At 39.5% G+C, this 23335-nt stretch overlaps 1 protein-coding gene across 1 annotated transcript; it reads right to left on the bottom strand.

The window, feature by feature from the left end:
* Positions 1–1129: 1129 nt before the first annotated feature.
* Positions 1130–20936, bottom strand: TXNRD3 (thioredoxin reductase 3). Its single transcript, XM_035547041.2, has 16 exons — positions 20582–20936; positions 14001–14061; positions 12941–13050; positions 12250–12363; positions 10782–10854; positions 9868–9987; positions 9368–9510; positions 7807–7922; positions 7479–7704; positions 7160–7252; positions 6630–6706; positions 5509–5665; positions 5209–5316; positions 4339–4434; positions 2700–2834; positions 1130–2408 (listed from the first exon to the last, which is right to left on the bottom strand). Exons 1-16 carry the CDS (start codon positions 20705–20707, stop codon positions 2346–2348), a joined length of 1818 nt encoding a protein of 605 aa, XP_035402934.1. The 5' UTR covers positions 20708–20936; the 3' UTR covers positions 1130–2345.
* Between the last annotated feature and the right edge of the window lie 2399 nt (positions 20937–23335).

Raw genomic sequence — 23335 nt, forward strand, 5'->3', positions numbered from 1 at the left:
AATACTGCTTTTGCTATTAACTAGTTTTTGTATATTTTAACTGCAGAGTTTTAAACTTAAAGACTAACTGTACAGAGCACTCAATGCATGTAAAGTATCATTTAGAAAGAGCTGACAGCCTAGACAAGTTTGACAAGGAACATCCACAATTAGCACATTGTTACTGATACGCAAGCAGTAATTATTGATTAATTAACTTGAACCTGTAAAACAAATCTGAGTACAAAATAAAACTCAATTAGTGCTTGCTTCCCAAATTTACTATTAAGTTGCTGTTCATTGGCTTAACATTTGTCTCCTTCTGCACTTCCTCTATAAAATCGCTACACAAGTTAAACTTGGCCATTACCTGACAGTTGCTCATGATATAAAGCCATCTGACTGCCTTTTGGCTTACTAAGTTCCAATTCTGCTATTTATACAGTGCCAAGTCCACACCATGTTACTTGTTCCAAGCAGTCCATCCTAATCTCTACTCACTTTTTAAAACAGCTCAGATGAACCTCTGGATCACCCACTTCAGCTTACAGACTTCTACACTATTGTATCTTCTTTACTTCAAACTACAATATCAGACCTATTAAGAAAGGCAAACTTTCAGGCATGAAAGACTTTGGCAATGCTGCTCTTAAAGCTACTTCTGCAGAAGGTAACAAGCAGGTGGCTCTAGATAGTATTTCTGTGAGACTGGAACAACCAATTCCCCAAAGCTCTGAGGCACAGCCACAGCAGAAGTACAGTAAGCATTCCTACTGCCAAATGAAAGTACTTTGGATTACTGCTAGGCACCCACAGCAAAATCCTAAAGCAAAATACCAGCAAGACTTGGTGCTAAAAGCCTAGCTAGAGTCTAGTGAGCACCCTTCAGCTATGTCACAGTCAAACACTAACGTATATAAGTAAGACTTTGTGGATTACAAAGAAATGGTATTAAATTGCCTTCTCAGTCTCAGAGAAAACTGCATGCTGAAGTAGAAGTGCATTAGATTTCTGGAGCATGCCCCAAATTCAGTAAGACAACTTGCTTCTCCATTTGAGAGATTACAGCATGCAAAGGTCTATGGAGGCTTTAGTACTGCATGTGAAACAGTAAGATTTCCTAAGTATGTAATAATGTAAATCATGGTCAGACAGTGCTGTATGTGTTGTTTATTGAACTTCAAATTCCATGGTACATCATAGATTAAATAGTTAAAAACTGTTTATTTACTATCATACAGTGTTCAAAAAGTCTTTCAAAACATATTTTTGGACAAAACTAAGAGCCAAATTCAAACAATTCCCCCAGAGCAGCATGCCATTGGTGGAAGAAAGCTTCAGAGTACTGACTGTACACAACACATGACAACAAAAGCATGACAACACACCAAGTCATTGTTCTCTGCTGCAACACAGTCCAAAGAGACATTCTCTGCAATTACCGCCATTGGTAGGCACCTACATTAGTGGGACAGATTGCTCTGAAATTCTTCCTTCCAGGCTTCTGTACTCCATATAAGAGTACAAACTTACAGTTTCTGGATTCTGTGATGTTTTACATTAGAGCTGAAATCAAATATGAGACTAAGCTCTAAATATAGTCATAAACCGCAAGACCGAATTGTGGAGGTCTTGCATTTATGCTCTTCAACCCTGACACACTGACACAAAATTCCTACCATTCAATTTTTCATCTTAAAGACACTGTCACCTGAGGTCAAACAACTATGAATGTGAACAGCAGCAATGTCCTAGATTACTTTGAAGTTTTAGACTTGAAGTGAGATACAAGTACTTTAATCGCACTGTTCATCACTTGCATACAATTTGTGCCATCTTGCCGTAACTGGATATACAATTAAGTAAAGCAAAATGCATCAAGAGATAAATCAGTCAACTGTAAACTGTTGGCAAGAATCATTCAGTTACATATTTGTCTTCTACCTCAGGCATTTATACAAGATACTGGAGCCTTGAAGTGTCAGCTTTAATCTGTGCAACTTAAGAATTTCCTTCAGGAGGAGTTCAGTCATCTGACTGGACGAAGAGATCTCCCAACCTTGCGTGGCAGCCATCAGTCATAGCTCACCTTACAATAAGGTTCCGAGCCATAACATCATAAAAGCACATTAGTGCCGATTCCAAGCAAAGTCAGGATTCACTGTTAAGATTTCCCTGCTGTATTACTGTTTCCACTTGCAACGCTATTCACTGAGGAAGTCTCACAAAAGCACCACTCCCCACTGCACTACACACAGTGGTACTGATGCAAATGTTTATTTTGCCCCAAAGCAGCTGGATGTATTAGGGCTTTCACAAAACCAAGCGTGCACAACATGAAAACACGTAAGACAGCAGGTTTAACCTCAGCAGCCCCGTTGAGTGATGTCTTGTCCTGAAGATTTTGTAATATCCATCGTAGTGAACACCTGTAAGACACCAAAACAACAGCTTGCTTACTGTTGCTCTGTATCATCCATGTGGCTATTGTTCTCCTCTCGCGAAGTAACAATACTAGATTTCCATGAACTATTATGGTGGAAAACAAGTTGCAGTGCACAGTTAACGTACATTTCCTATCACGTGCCAATATCTGGTAGCCAGAAGTTAAGCAAGTATTAAATAAATCTCAGTATAGAATGCACTTCAGTACTATTTTCTTACATTTTTTTTAAAGCAGGTTTTAAAATCAAGCTCTTCCTTCCCCCTCACCCTCTTACCTCCGCACAAGTTGGATGAATACCAATTGTTTCATCTAGTAATTCTTTGGTGAGACCACATTTTATTGCAGCAGCAAAACCCTGGGTAACTTCACCAGCATTAGGTCCAAGAACATGAAATCCTATCACACGGTTCTTTAAGGGTGCAGAAAACAAGAATGAGTAAAGTAGGTAAGTTTAACAAAAGCTCTAGTACATAACTCCCACTACATTTAAAGTTATATGCCATGCAAGCAGGTCAATAGCACAATCTTGAACAAAAACCAAGCCACTCCAAAGAAAGTAGTTCTATGGCTTATTTTAGTCCATTATATCAGAACAGAACAAGTGAATGAGTTTAAAAGTCATCATACATGAGTTTAAAAATCATCATACAGCACTAACACTCAAAGATGCTGTCTAAAACTTGTCAAAGACAAGCAGCTGACTAAATTACTACCTATTATTCTGTAGATAAGCAATATGTTCAGATTGAATTTGTTTTTCTACATTGAAATTAGGTGAGATGGAGGAGCTGTGTATGTTGTCTGTCAAAAAATCTGATGCTGAACAGCTTTACTAGTTGTTCCCTTCCTCCCCCAGACAGTTTACAGAAAGAGAGTTAAAACACGCTAGGTTTGAATTTTGAGCAAGCTGTCTGTGTAGACAAACCTACAGTGATGGCAGTAGCCTGTAAGAATGAGATAAAAATGGGTGTGGTCTGTTTTAATTTGCCTGATGAATTGATTTATCAAGAGGGATACAAACAATGGTTTAAAACATTTTCCCTAGACATCCCAATGCCTTCAGAGAAGCCCTAGCCCAGGTCTGAACATAATTTGCAAGACAGGATACAAATTCCTTGTAACACAGAACCGAAGATACTATTTACTTGACATTTCCCCCATCACTTAAGCATGATAGAAAAAGCTTTGCATAGAAATCTAAAGAAAATCTTCCCCTCCACTGTGATCTTTTCACTTGGCGTTCTTGCAGTCAGTCTCCACCAACAGCAGAACTTTGTGCCTTTCTGCAGTCTTTGAGAAAGACATTGGTAGGCTAATGAGGAAGAGTAAGTTTATTTCCTCTTAGTTCAACAGCCAAGCTATTTCATCATATCATCACTTGTCTCCAAAGTAATTTTACTCTAAATTCTTACTTTGTACATCTGTTCTCCCAGTTTTTGGGACAGATAACAGACAGCATTGGCACTTGTTTTTGCAACAAAACTCACTGATCTCTAGAAATGAAAGTTTCTCATCACTGAGGTTCCAGGATCAACAACATTTTCCAAGTTCCTGTTAAACATACAAACCTCTGCACATTGCAAAAAGCCTAAAGCAAAAAAATACAATGGCCCAGAAGCCTAAGGCAAGACTGTAGATATGTAATAGTTCAACAGCCCTTGGAAAAAACCCTGGAGAACCTTGAATAGAGACTCAGGATTAGATTCATAAACCTATAAAGCTATCACTTGCTCAAACAACTGTTATATAAAATCAATCAGCTCTTTCCAATTGATTGAACCTCTTAAACTAATACTTATGTTAACAGTACAGATACATCTGGCCTAAGGCAGGCCAGATATTAGTCTTCTGGCTCATCTAAATAAAAATATTCATGAATACACTCGACACATACATTCTGGCTTGCTACTTACATTGTTGTCTTTAGCACAGATAATCTTTGCATAACAAGTATTGTTATCTCGGCCTGGTACTGTCCATTCAAGTGGCCAGAATAAACTGTGATAAACCTGGGAGGATAACAAGAAAGAAGCATAACAGTTTGATGAATTAATTCAGTCAGACAATTCTAGTTTTTTTAATCTGTATTTACAAATAGGTGGTTTGACATTTAACTCATTGGACTGTTGTAGTATATTAACCAGTGCTTTCCTCTCAGCATCTGCCATCCCCATACCAGCAGTCCATATTCCAAAAGTTAGTAGAGGAACACTTAAAACATGTGTCCCAATTAAAGCTGTAGCTGTTTTAATTGTTTAAAGACAGCATCTTATGACTATTTTCAGTGAGAGAAGGTCTTTAGTAGTACAAATTTAATTTCTAGTTACTATATATTTAATCCTATTCTGCAAAGCAATTAAAGCAGAAGCTAAATAATGCCAAGTATATTTGAAAAACAAAGGAGTTAAATGCAAAGCATGCAAACAACTCTTGAAATTGTCTTCTGAGAAGTGCAGAAGCTGGAAATTACCACAAAACAAACAAGTTATGGCTGATACTTCTACAGTCCTAAGTAAAGGTCAGGAAGAAATTAATTCCCAATTCAGGTACAGTGAACAAGTGGAAAACAGACAATCCCAAGAGTTTGGTATACTTCAGCCATAAGAATGTTTACTTTGCTACAACAAAAGAGCTACCCACAGTTTTGAAACCTAATTTTGGCCTCCTGAATTCAAATGATTCTCAGAAGCACAGAAGTAGTTATGTAGAATTCTAACTTTATCAAGTCAAGTCCTGTATTTCTGGCAATCCATTAAATTGTTAGTTAAGTTGAGTGCTCTCACCTCCAAGTTTTGCTTTCCATATTCTTCTATGGCTTTCTCTTCAGCTAGCCCACAGCTGCCATACTCTAAAGGAGTAAACACTGTTGTTGGTACATTGATATAGTCACACTGAAAAAAAACAAAGTTGATATTTAGACTGTGCAAGTTCTACATGGTACATCATAGGAAGAATCGTATTAACCCAGTCTTATGTTTGCAAAACACTTGCAGTGCCCACAGTCATATGAACAACTTGTGTTACTGCAATTCTGAGGAAAAAAAACATAGAAGTAAATTAAAATTGTGTTCTTACAGCTTTACCTTTGTGGAACTACCACCATAGAGCCTGCGGGCTAGGAGTTTCCCTGCTTGAATTGCAACTGGAGTAAGTTCAAGCTTTCCCTCCAAGATATCCCCAATAGCATAAACATAAGGCACATTGGTTTGTTCTTCATCATTGACAGGTATTTTCCCATTCCTTTAAAGCAAAAGGAAAACAAAACAGATCAGTATCATGACCTTCCTCAGTGCTCAGCAAAAGACAAACAGGATATATTCTGCTACAAAGATGTTATTTTAGCCACTCAGCATATTTTATTAAGTATGCTTATGCCATTTTACTTCAGTTGCAAGCTCTTCAAAGCATCAGTTATATTTGCTTCTGACACAAGGCTGAAGTTAGCATTTAATGGGCCATTTTTGTCTCCAGCAACAACACAAGTCTGATGACAATGAAGTTAGTCAGGCATTTTTGGACTTTTGATTTTTTATTTGAATATTATACAGCTTACAATTTACATTTTCCCCTACGGGGAAAAAAGCTGCATCATCACTCACATGTACAAATAAGTTGGTTTAATAAGTTGCTAGCTGCTGCAAGCTGATTCTAATTCTATTGCCTGATCTGCATAATCCTGCCTTTTTCTTTGCACCAGCTTTGCACTGACACTGGGGAGAAAAAAAAATCCGTAGCGAGTAGTTTGCTCCTTTTTTAGATGCCCAGATTGACTTGCATGATTTCCAGGACTACAGCAGACTTACAAGCCTATTAGGCAAAAAAAAAAGTTACAGGTGTACTGAGATTCCTGTCGAACCACAGTTCAAGCTCACCTATGTGGAACAGTCTTCAAGAAATGATGAAATGTACACTAAAACCAGAGGAACGCGTTAAAAGTTAAAGATTTTATACATATTAAGTAAATAAACGTTGGCCACTGCTCAAGGAGTACAAGTAGGTATTAGAATAATTCTTTTATTGAGTAAATATTTAAGGAATTAAGTCCCTGAGCAATTGTACTCAAATCCAGGAGAGATATTAAAGGTTCACCTAATTGCCTTGTTTAAAAGTGTGGGTTAAAAAAAAGCAGCAGTAGCATTAGACATTGTTAAAAAAGTTTTAAAAAAACAAAATCAGTGGCTTAAGGGAGTTGAGAAATACTCACTTCTCATTGATTTTGACACCAATCGTCTCTAAACCAATATTTCTGGTACACGCATCACGACCGATAGCTATCAAAACCTAAAAAATAAAATTACATCCAGTAATTTTACACGAGGAATTGTAATGCTGATTATGTTTTACTTTTCTCTTTCTGAAAAAGCTTTAAAGCATGATTGAAGTGACTTATCAAAAAAAAAAACCACTTTGGAAAGAGGAGCTACCCACTGCTCAGTCTCCAAGCACAACTTATTTCAGAGATGCAACAAACAGCAAAATGTTAGTAGCAGAACAAAACAGAAGTAATACTGTTCACCAGAACCAAATTCCAAGCATGAGAAGTTTCACCTGTTCTGCTGACAGGGCACAACTGAAGATGAATATTTAATTTTCACTTTTTTTTCCCCTGCTAGCAAGTTACATAAACAATTTGCCAAGCAAGACTTTAATTTTCTCCTGAACAGCTTTTAAGGTATTTTAATACATATCCATAGTACTGCAATATTCAGTTATTTTAAATACAGAAATGCTTACAGTGTTATATTCTCCCACAAAAGTTTCTGGTCCCTCAGTAAACTGTGCTGTCACTTTTAGTCTTCCAGGCATGCCATCCTCCAACTTTTCGACCTGTATAAACATTTGTAAGCTTAGAATGACCTCAAACAGCAGAACTCTTGCATTAGCACTTCAAAAAACTTTGACCTACTGTTATTCAGCAGTAAAAAAAAAAGGTTAGTCTCATAAAACATTTATTCCTGTACAAACCCAAAACCTTCCCAGAAAGCACATGCATCCTAGCTGTGCTGTTTACAGTAATTTAATGTGGAGAGAAGAAAGCTTAGGAAGCACTTACCTGAGTAGGTATACACTTTCTGATAAACGTTACGCCATGCGTTTCCATGTGGGCACCTATTTTTTCTGCCATTTCTTGGTCAAAGCCCCGAAGAAGTATGGAACGCACCATTACTGTGACATCTAGACCTAGACCAGCAAGAAATCCTGCACACTCCAGTGCCACATAGGAAGCACCCACAATTAGCGTTTTGCCAGGGCAATAAGGCAGGGAGAAGAGGTCATCGCTAGAAAACAAAAGTATAGGTTACAAGGCTCTTTGAAAGCAGGCTTGTCTTTGCAAACACCAGAGCTGACAAAATTCAGTCTATTATGCCTTTTCATCTCACCTTGTAATACAGTATTCTTTATCTCCAGGGATACCCAGGTATCTAGGCCTTTCTCCTGTTGCCAGGACAAAAGTCTCTGCTGTGTGATAGGTTACTTGTCCTTTTCTATTAGTTGCCTGTTACATAGACAGAGTTAAAAGTCTTTATCACAGGAACAGGAATTACAGGAATTACAACAAATTAAAAACTACATAATCCTCACCTAATTTTTAAGCATATCCACAATGTTTAACTGCTAGCTTCAAATAAAGCCTAATATATTTAGAGAACCCATGTAGATCACTGAAGAATAACAGGTTTAAATTAGACTGTTAGGCTATTCTTTATCCTTTTAGGTTAGAGTACCTAAAATAATTTACTATTTGAATCCTGCTATATGGACAGAATTCAATCTAAACGAGTAGTTACTAACTTGAAAGTAAAATCACAAAAAAACACAGCAAATTAAGGGTGCTCCTACCCCTTGCTTCCACGGAAAGGCCAACACTATGCTAATTACAGAATACCTTCAATTACTTCTTAAACTAATGTAGAAATTAAAAAAATAAATCAGATTTACATGCTTTAAGAGGGCCTAATACCCTATTTTAAATGAATTAAAACTAAGTTTAGCTATTTTCTTGATCTCTAGAGGCCCTGAGAATTTCATCTTGCCAATGCATCTATTCCAAAATCCAACCTTCATTCATGCACTTTAGTTATTTGCCAAAACAGATAAAGTTAAACTCCCTCCCACCCCACCCATCAAATCATCATGTGATTCAGGCTGGAAGGGATCTCAGGTCATTTAGTACAATCTAGATCTTAAAGTCTCCGTTCTAATTCATTTATAATACTAAGCACACTATTAAGCAGATGACCTGTATATGTGGATAGAAATAGTTGGTAGACGAGGTAAGTAAAGCATATCATCTCCTCACCATTAGTCTCTTGGTTTGAAAGACATTTAATTCAGCTTTCATAAGCTCATACCAAAACAGAAAATTGCAGCCACTGAACCAAGCAGAAGAATTGCATTTTGAAGACAACTAAGTTAACCTTGCTACATTGCTATCACTCACAGCAGGATTACCAGCACATGCTTTGTCTTGCAAAACTGACAGTTTAATTCTTATGCTGATACAGCATAAGGTTCTATCAGCAGTGTTATGCAAGTGCTTAATCTAAATTTTATTTCTACGGTTTGTGCGCTTTAGTATGAAGAGTTTCCAAGTGGCATATTGTTACAGTTGAAGATTGTGTTGTATGTTAATTATGTTTGTGGCTCAGTTTGCTGACCTTTGTCATGACATTAGCAACTAAGACCATCTCATGCAAGACTTAAGTTTACCGAAATCCACGTTACTCTTACGTAACAGTTACTAGGTTTGCAAATACTGTGACACGTAATAAAGCACAATATTAATTTTAACCAACTTATTTCAGAAATGACTTCTTTTAAGTTAGGCTGACTTAAGTTGGCAGTGTTAGCATGAAGCCTTTTCCTTGATGGATTTTAAAAGGCAGCTTTAGAATACAAGTTCTCTCCCAGGTGAATAAAATGTTTTAACACAGCACATACCTTAATTTTGTGTGGTTCAACGAATTCTCCGTAAGAATTTAGGTATGTCACAGATTTCTCCCTTAAGGACAATCGATAACCCCAGTTTAAAGAACCAATGTAGTTTTGAATTGCTTCTACCATGATCTCCCAGTTGTGTTTAACTGAAACAAGCCATTAATTTCATATTTTAGAAAACAAAGCACAACGAACCCTTGAAGAAAAACTTGTCTTATTTATCGTACATCATGCTAAGCAGCCATCATTGTCATCAGTAATTAGGATACTTATTAAAGCCATGTGTTACTACGGTACACTTACCTGACTTGTTATTACCTGAAATAAGCCCATTCTAAAAGTTAATCCATTTATTTCAGATTCCATGTATGACTCAAGGAGGAGAAACGCTTCTGATTCACTTACGAAAACTACTGAACTCTGCCTCTATTTACTAAGTCTGAAGTACAAGAACCATCTCAACCATCTGTACGCTACCTTGTCTGTCCTCTGTTCTTACTAACCTTGTTCTTCATATTGCCAGCCATATTTCCTTGAATCTTGGAGTGCCTGCCCCAGAAGTGCTGCTTGATGCATTAGCTTCTTTGGAATACAACCTACATTTACACAGGTGCCACCAAGACCTAAGATGGAAAGAAACATGTTATTGTATTGCCCACATGAACAGAACATGCTTCTGCTATTATGTGCTTTACATAGCCACCCATAGATCAGTTGTTGATGCTTGCTGTAACATGAAATTTCTGCTGTTAGACATTTTAAAATACAATGAACTTTGACTCATCAGGCCAAGTACCATGTGATGTCAAACAGAGGATAATTACTTACAGAGTGCTTCATTATTTTAGTTGGATCAGCAAGTTAGCATGGCAAAAAGCCCAGAGTTCCTAAAATTTAGGATTGTCTATGCTGTGGAATCTGAAATATGTATTTGATTGAAGTTTTAGCTATAAGAGCACATTCATAGCTTGACTCAAAGTTTGACCAGTGAAATACCTTACTCATTCTCAATTGCCAATAACATTAATTAGGTCAGACAGTAGCTGCCTAATTATGAAACGGTGAGGCATGGACAGCTATAGTCACATTTTTTTAGTGGTAGCCTACATCAGTTGTCCTTGAAGTTGAACTAGATGAACTAAAGTGCATAATAAAACACAAGAAAATGAACACATGCACACATAGTATTCAGCTACAGTATTAAAGTGAACAGAATTAGAATGAATTCTCACTTTTTTCAAATGTAACAATATGCAAAACAGAAATAACTGTCCAGAAAAGCATCATCTTTGTTGTGTGGTCCAGAATTACAGTAATTCTGCCCTAATTTCTAAGATGTTATGGATTTCTATCCTAACAGAACAATAAGCATGACTGGCACTCAAACACCATCAAATACAAGTTAACAGAAACTTACCCCAGGAGGTTCCAAGAGGTGTTGGAACAACATAATCCAATACCATTACTTTCTTTCCCAAGGTAGCAGCTTCCTGTAAAAGAAAAGTCAGCATCGATGAACTTCTCAGCAAAGAAAAGCTTGCCTGCTCTTTTACAGTCATGATATACTCAGCAATAATAGCAGGCTCATTTGCTAGTCTCATTATTACATGCCTCTTCTACCTCCTCCACTAAACAGAAATACATAACCTTGTCTGACCATACAGTTGACCCTTCTTGGAGCAGGAGCTTTGTCTGGACATCCATCTAATGTCCATTCCAATCTGAATAATCTTATACACAAGGAATGACCAGACACTTGACTGAATCTACTCACTGTTTCATATTTTAAGGGCTTGGATCAAATCTTTAGGTGCCTCAATCTGTTCAAGAACTCCTGCACAGTTGCTGAGATCCTGGATCAAACAAGGTTTAGAATTACCCAGTTATTTTGTATTCGATGAATACTCAAACTCTCCCACTCTAAACAGGTTTGCGATTATCACTAAGGTTACAATTCACATCTCAGAAGGAACTTTGAGGAAAGATCTGCAGCATTCTGAAAATAACTAATGAAGGAGACTGTTCAAATGGAGCAGTTGTGGGGTAGAGTAGAGGGTGGTTCATATTTAACAGCTTATTTGTGTTATCTCAGAAAACAGAACAAAGCCTTTCAAAAGCCCTCTTTAGTCTGAGGACATTGAAGTCTATACCTCATCAATCACCCGTGACTGCCAGTTGTGATATATAGGCAGTTCTGGTGAAAGAAAAGAACTCACCTTCTCCCACAAACTACATTAAAGTATGAAGCTGTATCACCACCTCTGCCATTTTTATATTGATCTAGTTATAGTTGCATGCTTAACTGTATTGTAGAACAATCAGCAATGTTGCCAAGAGTAACCTCACCACGGCCAAACCATAAACTGATGGTTAGGATACCTAGCTGAGAGGTAGGAATTGTGGGTTCAAATCCCTCATGTAGAGGAGAAAACTGAATCCGCATCTCAGGTCCTGAGGCATTCTGAACAACAGCTAATTGTGTAAGATGTACACAATCTCTATTATCATTTCTGCAAAAGCAGCTAGAAGGGAAAATAAAGAGTGAGCCGGTTTCTTGAGATAACAGTACGTTTCTAGATTACTGTTTGGATGTGTTCAAGTGCCTGTACACTACACATGAAGAGGAGATACTTAAAAAGGTTTTGGTTCCACCCTCAGCCAGGAACTTAAAACCTATTATTAGATGACCTGACCAGGCATTGGCTTGAAACTACTCCATACAGACTGTGATCTTTTGAGTAAGCACACTACTAGACCACTACTGATTCATTAGCAAGTTGAACACTAATAATCATGAAAATATAGATTCTTTTAATTCTACTGTGATTAATATGAAGACTAATTTTTCAAGAAGGTTCATATAAAACCTGTTCTTTGTGTCATACCTTGGAACAAGCAAGTCCACCTGAGCCACCACCAACAATAATGAGGTCATAATCATAGGTTTCTGCATCTTTGACATCCCCAAGAAGTTTCTGCAGTGTTCCATTCTGATAAGCCTGTAGAAACATGTTTGAATTGATTTTAAGTAAAGACTGAATTACATTGCCTTTTCTGATGTAGATCATCCAGTCTGACATTTCCCTTCAATATCTTAACAGAAGATATAGCTGTTCCTGAATTTCAGGATCTGTATGGCCAAAGACTCCAAGCAACCTGATCTAGTTGAGGTTGCATTGAAAGTGGGGAGTTCCTAAAGTAATTCTGTGATTCTGAAGATCATGGTCCTGGAAAAAATTCAAACGTGTTTCACATTTTATTTGCATAACAGCCTTTATGTCATAGAAATGGCACTAAGAATCAAAGAGCAAATTAAAAAAATTACTGATTGTCTATTTCCTCAGTCATACAGCTTAGATTGAGTGCTACACAAACTTTCTAAGAACAGTCTAGAAGTTCCAGAGCCTGTCTTACTGACAAATTCAAGAAAAAATGCTTGCATACTTGTAACAAATATAGCAGCTAATTCACTAACAAACTAGACAGTAAAAACACAAGAAAAACGGCTTGACCTAACACCCCCCCACACACTCATTACTCTTGTTTACTTCTAGTTGATTTTAAAAGAAAAGTTACCTTGTAAGTTGCGTCACAGCCACCTACATGCTTTCCATTCACAAATACGTTAGGCACTGTCCTCTGATTAGTTAGCTCTGCTAATACTTGCTGAATACTGGGTCCATCAGCTAAAAATAAATGCAACAGGTACATTGCACAACTATTTTAAAGTCTTTTTACTCCAAGACCATATCTATTTAGCATCAGTGATCATAGCAATTGCAAGGAAAAGGTATTCTTGATGAGAAGTAATTCCAGGAAAAAAAATACTGAGAGCTGTATTATGTGCATCTTAGACTATAACTAGTTCATAGTATCTCAGCTTTAAAAGTAAAAGTATGAAGAGATACTTTGGATTACTAATTATGTATATTTCCCCCCCAAACACAGTTTGAACACAAACACTTTAAAAAAAGCATTAGAAACTAAGTTTTGTCTCTGTATATAGAGAAAAAAAATCAGCGGGTGATGACACACAATCAACAGTTTACCAGTGGTGTGGTGAAGAGCTTAATGAGAATTAGAATAGCTAGAAACTATTTGTTCTTAAAACTACACTCATTACGTATACATAATGTAAGGAACACAGTACTACATTTGTAGTGAAACTAAAGCAACTTGAGCTTTAGAAAAAAAAATCAAACTGGCAACAGTCAAGATACTGTAATTCACCATTCTTTCGCATGACTCAGCAATGTTCCCTATAAAGGTCACTCTTATAACATGTCAAACATTAACAGTTCATCTAAAGCCACAAAAGAAACCAAGAAGGTAGAAAACTACTACAGTTTTTTTCCTGAAGTACAAAACTCCTGATGGAGAAATCAGATCTCACATCCTCTGTGTAATCAGTTGACAACTTGCAGAGAGAGTCAAAGCCTTCAGTTATATTAAACACACATCCTCCATTAAAATCCACATTGAAGGCTAACCCGTCTTTTATCTCTGTACACATTAAAACTGATTTTATTTGCTTTATATTACTTCCAGTTAGTACAAGAGAGCTTAGAGTCATGCACAGTCACTGATTTTTAGCTCCATGAAGCAACATCTGGTAGGTTTCCTTTCTGCTACTTACCAGTCACATCCAGTTCTAAAGCATAGTACTCTACACCTATGGTGCTGAAGAGTTCTTTCACCTGCAACAGAAAGGGACACAGTGTTTTGGTACACAGGCAGACTGCCAAGGCAAAGCTTTCACAAGATCTGATGCACAGTTCAGGGTAAAACCTAATCGTTAGATCTAAGAACTTAAGTCTCAATTATATGAGCATGTAAGGACTTTTAAGTCTCATTTATAATTCTTTGAGAGCCTGTAGATATCTTTGATCATTTGGCACTACTGCTACATTTTGCACGGTCCTTATTTAAAGCCAGGCTATTAAACAGCATTCAGATTAAGTATCCCACATCTGAGCAATCTTCTATTACAAGTTTTACTGACCTTAAGAGACAGTTTCTTTATACAACTGGCTTAGCTGCAGATCTCCATCCCCTGACAGATAACAAAAGCCATGACAGTAACTGCTATACAGAGTATCATCAAAGAAGAGAGAATGCAGCAGCCAGATTCCTTGATAGTACTAAGAAAAGGCAGAAGAGCAGGGAACAGGATAACTTGCAAAACAAAACACTGATGAGCACATGCAAAACAAAACAATAAAAACATTGCATTATAAAAAAGCCACAACAAGAATGACTCCCCAGGTGTACTCAGCACTGGGACAGCTCATGTCTACCTGCCCTGCCCACATTCAGTTTTGTTCACTGCACCTCAGAAAAGATTTAGAACAAGTGGAGAACAATTATTCGGACTAAGAAGTCAATGAGCTGAGTCCAACTTAAAGAAAAGATGTGGAAAAAGAGCTGTTTCAGTAAATAATTGACTGACATAAGGAGGAAGAAAAGTGGTGGTGGATGCAATAACTAATGGGCTTGAACTGCATCAAGAGATTGAGATAAGACCTCAGGAAATGGTTTTCCTAATAGCAAGATGCTGAAACATATAGCCTACGTAGAAGACAATCTTCATCAGTGAGTGGCTTCAAAGTACATGTCAAAAGTATTTGACCTACTGCTTCTCCTACACTGAGTCTGGGGACAAGACTTGTTTTTTTTTCCAGCTCTGATTTTTGGTTTGCTGTTTAACAACACCTGCCTCAGCCTTCTGGAATAAAGCAGGAGTAGTTCTAACTTGTTGGCCTTTGTTTTACTAAGTCATTCACATCTTACTTGTGAAATACTGACAGCACTAGTATCGGAATGTAAGAGTTACATTTTTAACCTTTTACATTGCTATTCTTCCCCACTAGACAGGAGAAGGGTCTAACAATGCTTGGTCATTAAAAGTCTGCTTGTCTCCTACATTGCCATGAAAAATCTCAGACAGGCCATCACTAGAACATGTTCCAGAAACATGTTTCATGTACCCAAGAGCCAGTATGGAAACAAACAAGCTAAAACCTCTATGTACAAGCCTAGCCTTAAAAAGAAAAGTCATCCTAAATGACAACTCAGTTGAGATTTTTTTTCCTCCCCAACAACTTCTGGGTGTTCTTGTAATACTAGTTGAGAATGGACAGGGTGCTATTATTACCAGATTCAAATCAGGTGGCCTTTTTGAAATAATATTTTTACAGTAACATCCATTTGCAAATCAGCAGCATTGAAATTATGAACTGTTCTTCCAGGGGGGACATACCTCATGGCACAGGCAATATTACAGCTGGCAGTATTTATTCCTTCAAAATATACTTTGACAGACTTACCTCTGCAAACAGATATCATAAGGCATTGGGTAAAATACCTGCTTCTAATCGTAACCATCATGATGTAGGAACAGCGCTAAGAAGAAGCACTAAATTTGTGTGCCCCTTGCCAGCATCACGTCTGAACAATAAAACACACTAAGCTGCTGATAATTCAGAAAAAAATCTTTTACAACCAGCTTTCTGATGAACCCGATTTAATGATGACAATTCATATAAATTGAGTCATATCTAACAAGCTTACAAATGTTAAACACATGATAAAGAAGTGTTTTTAATGCTGCTGCGATCCATACTAGTATGCTACTATGATCCGTACTAGCTACAGATCTAGTAGCACTAGATCCATGCTACTATGACAAAGGCCAGGTATTTCACTGCTTCCTGTCTTGTACTGGAGTTCCAGCTTTCTTCAAACAAAGCTTTTGCATTATGTATTAACAACATGACATGTTTCTTACCACATCATACAGCAATTGTAGCATACTACAATACGCCCTGCATGTATGACTGATGACATTAGTTTTACAGCTGCAAATTAAATGAAGTTGGAATGGCCCCTTGCAAGTCATTTGATTCAACTGCCTGCACAAACAGGGCCAAATGTGAAGTTCAATCATGTTGGCCAAAGCACTGTCCAACCCAGTTCTGAGTATCTACAGGGACGGAGATACCACAACCTCTCTGGGCTGTTCCAATGTTTGATCATCTTCATAGTGAAGAATTTCCATTTTATCTCATTGGAATATCCCTCATTTCAAAACGTACACACTGTCCCTTACTTGGCTTTTCGCTCTACAGCTCTGAGAAGAGTGTGGCTGTCTTCCCTATAATCTCCTGCTCAGTGGTAGCTGAAGACAGCAACAAAATCCCTCCTCAGCCTTCTCTTCTCAAGGCAGAACAAGCCAACCTCTTCTTCACACATCTTTTGCTCCAGCCCTCTAACCATCTACATGGCCCCAAAAGCTTTTGTGCTAAACTCATCATCACCCTAAGGCTTGCTTACTGGAGTGACTGTAGCTGTGGACTGAACCAAAGGGAAACAGCAGTGAACTGCTCCAGCTCTGCAACTGCTTTATAAAGCCCAAGCTGAATGCCATAGAAGATCTAAAAAGCAAAGCTTAAAAGGATTGCTGCTATGAAGTGGTACGCTAAGAATGTGAAGTCACCAAATTAGCTACTTGGCTGCTATTTTAGTTTGCAGCAAGACAGCAGGGTGTAACATGCAAAATTTCATTAGCAGCTTTTTAAAAAAAAATGAAAAAATGCTCTACGGCTTGAACATTGACATATCAGCCAGAAGGGTGGAGGACAAGACAGAACACTTTTGGAACAAGAAAGGTTATAATCAACAAAAAGACAGACATAAAACAATGCCTTTAGGTGACATTTATTCTCCACGGAAGATATGGCGTAAAGAAAAAAATTAGACAAATACCAGCACCCTAATTAGAAGTAGCTATTACACTTTAAACTTGTATGAACAGAACATGCATGTGTTAGCGGTGATGAAGCAGAGAGAAAAACGACAACTATATGAAGGGTTGAGATCTTCAATGCAGGCAAGATAGACTAGCAGATTTCAGATTGGAAATGAAAATGATTAGGAAAAATAGAAAGACAACACACTAATCGTGAGTAACCTAGAGAAAGTAAACAGAAAATGATTTCTGAGAACTACTAAGAATTCAACAAATGGCAAAAACTGAAGTTACTAAAAAAAGTTATGAAACAAAAAGTAAGCCTCTATGCAATACATAAACTAGAGAGCTTACTCGCCCCTGACATTTTTATAGCCACAATTAGAAGGAGACGAAAAGAGCTATTAGACCAACTAATGAAAGAACTGTCCACTGAAAACGTTTAACTCAATAAAATTAATACAAACTCAGGTCAACAAATTCCTGAGCCACGCTGCTGGAAACTTCAGCGGCACACTGGGAAGTTTTCTTCTTTATTCCTCAGTCCTAAAAAGGTCATTTCTCCAACAAGTGTCAGAGCCAGGATATCACATTGCATGGTCCCTCACCTCAATCCATCATTTACTTCCCTTCTGACCAATGCACTCGCCTTCTTTCCCTACTGAGCCTTTCCAGTTTTCACAAAGAGAGAAACTAGGAAGATTTCTAGATATTACTAAACATTAGACAGATTTTCCAAAACTTAGCGTTAGGCAAATTTCTTCAGAAAACTCTTCTTCCTGAAGATGCTTTCTGTCATTAGTATACCTAAGTAAATGTGAAGCTTCATACAGCAAAGTTAAGTAACATGGTATGTCGCATGTCTGCTGTTTCACCTATCAGCTAGCACACTTTAATACCTACAGATGAATTTACCTGACATTCCTGCAGATACAGACAATTATCAGTAATAGTATAACATGTAACAAGAATAACTGGCAGCTTCTAAATTTTAGGAGCAACAGCCCCAGCAGTAATTTCAACACATCACAGCATTCAGACTCTGCAGTTTTTCATGCTAAAAGTGTTTTCTTCAGACATTTCTAGCTTAAGTTAATCTTTTCAGGGTGGCAAAAAAGTAAAGAACAGTCAAATTTAGTTGTGACAAGGAAGTCAGTCTAACACCACCCCTTTCCCACTACTGCTGGCTAAAGCAATTGAACAATAAATTGCAGTTGCAGAAGGAACTGCACAATTGCCTAGTCATGCTGCTAAACAGAACAAACAGAATCAACTACTTAATTTATTTAGAGAAATTACTTGCAGTACTCCTAAGATTGTGCTTTCCTTCAGATTTTTTTTCCAGCACAGCTACAGCCATTTGAAACAAAGAATTCTTCCCACACACCCAATGATGCCCTTTTAGAACACAAATACACGGAGCACCAGTGCTTGAGTACATCCGTTTTTCAATTAATCCTACCAAAAGCACATTGCTTACAGCCATCTACGGTGAAAGAAGACACGCTGCACAGCATTGATATCCCTCTGTCTTTAAGAACTCAAAACTATGTGATTATAGGCTAAGTACCCAAGCTGTAACTTCTCTTTCAAATTATATCCACTTCATTAATTCTGCAGACTAAATCAGCCAGTAAGAACTGCATTATCCATTGTTCTCTCATTCCTTTCATTATTTTCTAAGTCTTCATAGGGAGGGGGTGTTAAAACCCATACTGTTGGAGATATTTATTTGTTTTACCACTTAATGTCTTTCCTGAGGCCTCTCTCTCAAGCTTTCTTCTAATCGTCTCTCTGTAATATTTCTACTGGCTTTCTTCATTTTATTACCTTTCCCTCCTGTTCCCAAAAGGAAAGTAAACCAAGGAAGCCTGCCTACAAGAGAATTCAGTTCTTCTCTCCCTCACCTCCTACTCCCTCCCAATTTATCATCTGTTCCTCAAAGATTCATAGTAGGTCTTTTAACTCTCCCTCCTAGAAAGGGCTATGAGAGAGGGCCCCCATACTCCATACTTGTTCTTCTCTGTTCCATGACAATAAAGATGACATTCCTCAGGTCTGAATGTTTCCTTGAAGCAAGTAATCCTGCCTAGTGAAGAAACTCTGAACAAAGAAGAGAACGTTAACCTGGAATTTATTTACTGGACTACAATCAAGTCTGTTTTTACCTTAAGCTCCTTGTGTTAGTCAAGTCCCACCACAATGCCAAAGAGAGATGAATGAACAGGTTGCAAGCTTTAAAAAGTGACTATGCCATGTTATGACCTCAAAAAACACTGGACTGAGTGCCATGCTTGTCAACACTTGGCCAATCACTATCACTACAAGCACACAGAACGATACAGACAGGAATAACTTTAACTGTTCCTCAAAGGACAGCACTGAAGCCATCAACAAACGATTCTCCTCAAGAGAAGACAGCATTGATTGGTTTGTCCTATCCTCTTATACACAGAAGTTTCCTTTCTTAAAGCATCAATTAAGTTGCAAGCAAGACAGAATATATTCACTCAGGTTTCCTACAGCAGGGCCCCAACACCTCCTCCCTCACAAGAGGGGCTCTAACTAAGCCTGGCTACGCACAGGAGTGCAGCTTCTGAGAACCTTCCTGAGTTGTCAGCTCCATTGAAGCGTATCAGAACTCAATCCCATAGCACCACTTGTGTTTTTTCCACCATGGCCACATAAAACATGGTGTTATTAGGTTTAAATAACATTCCATAGCACGCTGTTTGTAAACATCCAGGAACCACACTGCCTAGGAACACCCAGATCAGTGAGGGCTATGACTACAGCCTGCTGGTATCACTGAATTCTAATGAAGATCCTGCATTTCTTTAATGACTCTTCCTCACCAGTTACAGCTAACCCGTGTGATTCACGCGTAACAGGGCTAGGGAAGATCTCTGTTCCCTAGAATCACCACAACTCCTCAGTAGTAACTTCTTTTGGCTAAAATTTGCTTCATGGCTAGAATTTTGAACTTCTGATTGAAGTTGCCTATACTCAACCTTCTCCATTAGATTTCAAAACCAGAAAGTTTAACTTTCTGTTATCTGAGGGTGCAGGTTCAGCCAAGTTGAACACAAACGAGGCGCTCGCACTTTTGGCAGGAAAGCAGCCCTGCCAGCGCCCTGACCTTGAAGCAGCTGGCCCCGCAGCGGAGGAAGGCGCACGCTGTGTCGCACATCCCACGCACCCCACTGCCCTTCGCTCACGTGGCAAAGGAAAAAAAAAAAAAAAACACATCCAGAACCCCAGCTCGGACCTCACCTCGCCTCAATCCCCACAAAACGTGCTCCCACCGGGCGTTAAGGTGGGCACAGCACTCCAACACCACGGCGCAAGCCCGGAGGGAGCCCTGACACGAAGCAGCATCCCCACAGCGACCGCGCTCAGCCCTCAGAAGCCCGGGCCTGGGCCGCCGGGCCTGAAGAAGAGGCTGAGGGGCTCGGGGACCGCCGCCTCACCTGGTTGCAGTAGGGGCAGTAGCTCTTGCTGAATATCATCACGCGGTGGGAGGCGATGAGGGTCCGCACGCGCAGCTTTAAGCCGTCCCAGTCCGGGAGCTGGGTCTGGCCCGGCGGTGGCGGCATGGCCGGGCTGTGCTGAACCGTACCGTACCGTACTGAGCCGTGCCGGGCTGTACCGGGCTGTGCTGAGGCGCTGAAGCGAGGCGCGGGCAAGGCAAGGCAAGGCAAGGCAGGGCAGGGCAGGGCAGGGCAGGGCAGCGGCGCTGAAATGAAGCCGCCCGCGCGCGCCCCTCCCAGCCAGCGGCCGCCCCGCGCGCGTGCCCAACGCCCGCTCCGGCCCCCTCCCCTCACAGCCCTGCCCCTTCCGGAGCAGGGAAGGCGACGGGCCGGGCCGACCCACCCGCCTCCACGGGGGGGTAAAAAGATAATGAGGGCGTCCAGCAACGCAAGCCGTCCTGATATAATCTAGAATTTTTTTGTATCTAGAGAAAGAAGCGCTAGTGTTTATGTAGAGGTGGTGTAGAGAGAGATAAATGTGCATTTTGAAGCCTTGCCCCCCTGCCGAGAGCTGTGGAATGACCCAAGAGGAGGGTGACGAGAAGGCGCATGCGCAGAGGGGCTGTGCCCGGTGAGGGGCGGGGCTGTGTCCGCTGAGACCCTCCCCCGGCGGGGAGGGGGGGCCGCCGGCATTTTGGGCCGCCTCAGGGCTGTTTCAGGGCGCCTTGGGCATCAGAGGGTCGTTCCGGCCTGAGGTGGAGGGGATCGCCTTGTGTCTCCGCGTGGAATACATAATTTTGTTTATTAATAAATAAAATGGATTCTGGCTTGAGGACAGGTCGGCTGAGGCAGCCAGAAGAAAACCCCTCGAGTAATGCTGTGTTAAAGGAAAGGGATGCTGAAGCATTATCATGTGTCCTGCTTATCATTACATGCATCACTGATTAGGTTGATTATTCTCTTCCCAAGAATCAGTAATTCTCAGGACTGCAGGGTGGAGGGGACGTGGTGCTGACCTGAGTGGCACAAAGAGCCTGACTCAGGGCATAGAGCAGGAGGCACTCTGTCAGGTTATTCCCCTGCTCTGGTGGATTTTTGGCTGGGGAACGCTAGGCAGCGTGTCAAGGTCTCAAGAACCTGCTTATCTTCCTGCAGAGCATGTCCGTGTTCAGCAATTGCAGCAATAGCTTTCCGTGAACAGTCATAAGAGGTTACCCTGGTTTAACATCTGAGAACTTCCCTGATGTTACTAGAACAAACCCTGCAAGCTTCTGAGTGACAGGAATCGTTTTCAACTGGTGGGGAGATGAAAGCACAGAGACAAAAGTGATTTATTCAGTTCAGTGGGGAGTTTCTAACAAAGCCGGCAATAAAGTCCAGTGCTCCCTCCCACGCCTGCCACAGAGCAGCCTTACTGCTGTTTAGTAATGCTAAAAATAATCACATATAAAAGTTGTACTGCCACCAGTGATGAAAATGGGCCTGGTGGAAGGCAACTGAGTCAACTTAATTCCTTTTTGATCACATATATCAGTGGTGTTCGCTGCCCAGTGAGCTTGAAAAATTGTATATTACATGTATTTTAATGTTGACAATGAAAGAGTTCTAGACTAAGTGTTTCCACGCTCCCCACAGAGAAAAATAAATCCAAGTTTTGCAGCCTCTTATTTCAATACCAGCATGTAGGAAAGTAGATACAGTACTGCAGCTGCTGAATTTTGACATAACATGCAGGGTCCAGAACTATCCACTGTACTTGGTTCATAGTCCAACCAAAGCTTCTTTTGTTCCTAGTTTTGGCTAATTGTTCTCCCTCCTCAGACTCTTTCTGGTAGATGAGAAAGATCGCTACCCTTTGTATTCTTCCAGTAATTATTATCACAAGCTCAAGATTTTGTGTCACCATCTGAAGGCTAGTGTGTTTTTGTCCTGAACTTGGGATCCACCAGCTTTAGAAAGGTCACAGAACAGAAAAAAAAAAAACAAAAAACAAACAAAAAAAACACATTCAAAATACTTTTTTTTTTTTGACTCTCAACAGTGATGGATATGTGTCAGTTTCTGTGAGGAATGAATGTCCAAAGCAAATAATGTCACTTGAGTTTTTCCTTTCTGTGCTCTTTCTGCTGTTGGTTATTGTTATCAGTGTTAACTTAGATCAGGAATGGGTAAGAGGGACAATGTCACCTTGGAACACAACTGGGTGGTGTGCCATGGTAAGACATTGAGGTAAAACACACACAGGAGAGAGTCTAGAATAGAGTAGAGTAGAGTAGAGTAGAGTAGAGTAGAGTAGAATAGAATAGAATAGAATAGAATAGAAAAGAAATATAATTTCCACAGCTCTTCCACAGCACTAGAGGGCTTTTGGCATCTTGGTGTCTGATCCCATATTTAAAAGTGTAAACCTACACACCATCCTTGAAAACATGGAGTAAGACAATCTCTGCCATAAAAAAGTCTCCAAACGACAAATTGATGAAGACAGCAGGCTTTGGAAGCATTTCTAAACAAAACTGTTTGAAAAAAGAGATTTGGAGGAAGGAAAAAATGGCTGGTAGAAAAGAACCAGGGAACTATTTTAAACATAACAACATGAAAGGCTTTAGCCATCTTTTTGTCTAAAACCAAAATCATGTGTCACCTGGGCTTGCTCCCATTCCTTGGGGACATTCACATAGCTGTGAGCCTTTATGCTGCTAAAGGGAGTCAATTTAACAGTGAAGAACAGACAGAGAGCTCCCTCAAAGCCAC

Source organism: Cygnus atratus, chromosome 10 (assembly GCF_013377495.2).
Source record: "Cygnus atratus isolate AKBS03 ecotype Queensland, Australia chromosome 10, CAtr_DNAZoo_HiC_assembly, whole genome shotgun sequence".
Lineage (NCBI taxonomy): Eukaryota > Metazoa > Chordata > Aves > Anseriformes > Anatidae > Cygnus > Cygnus atratus.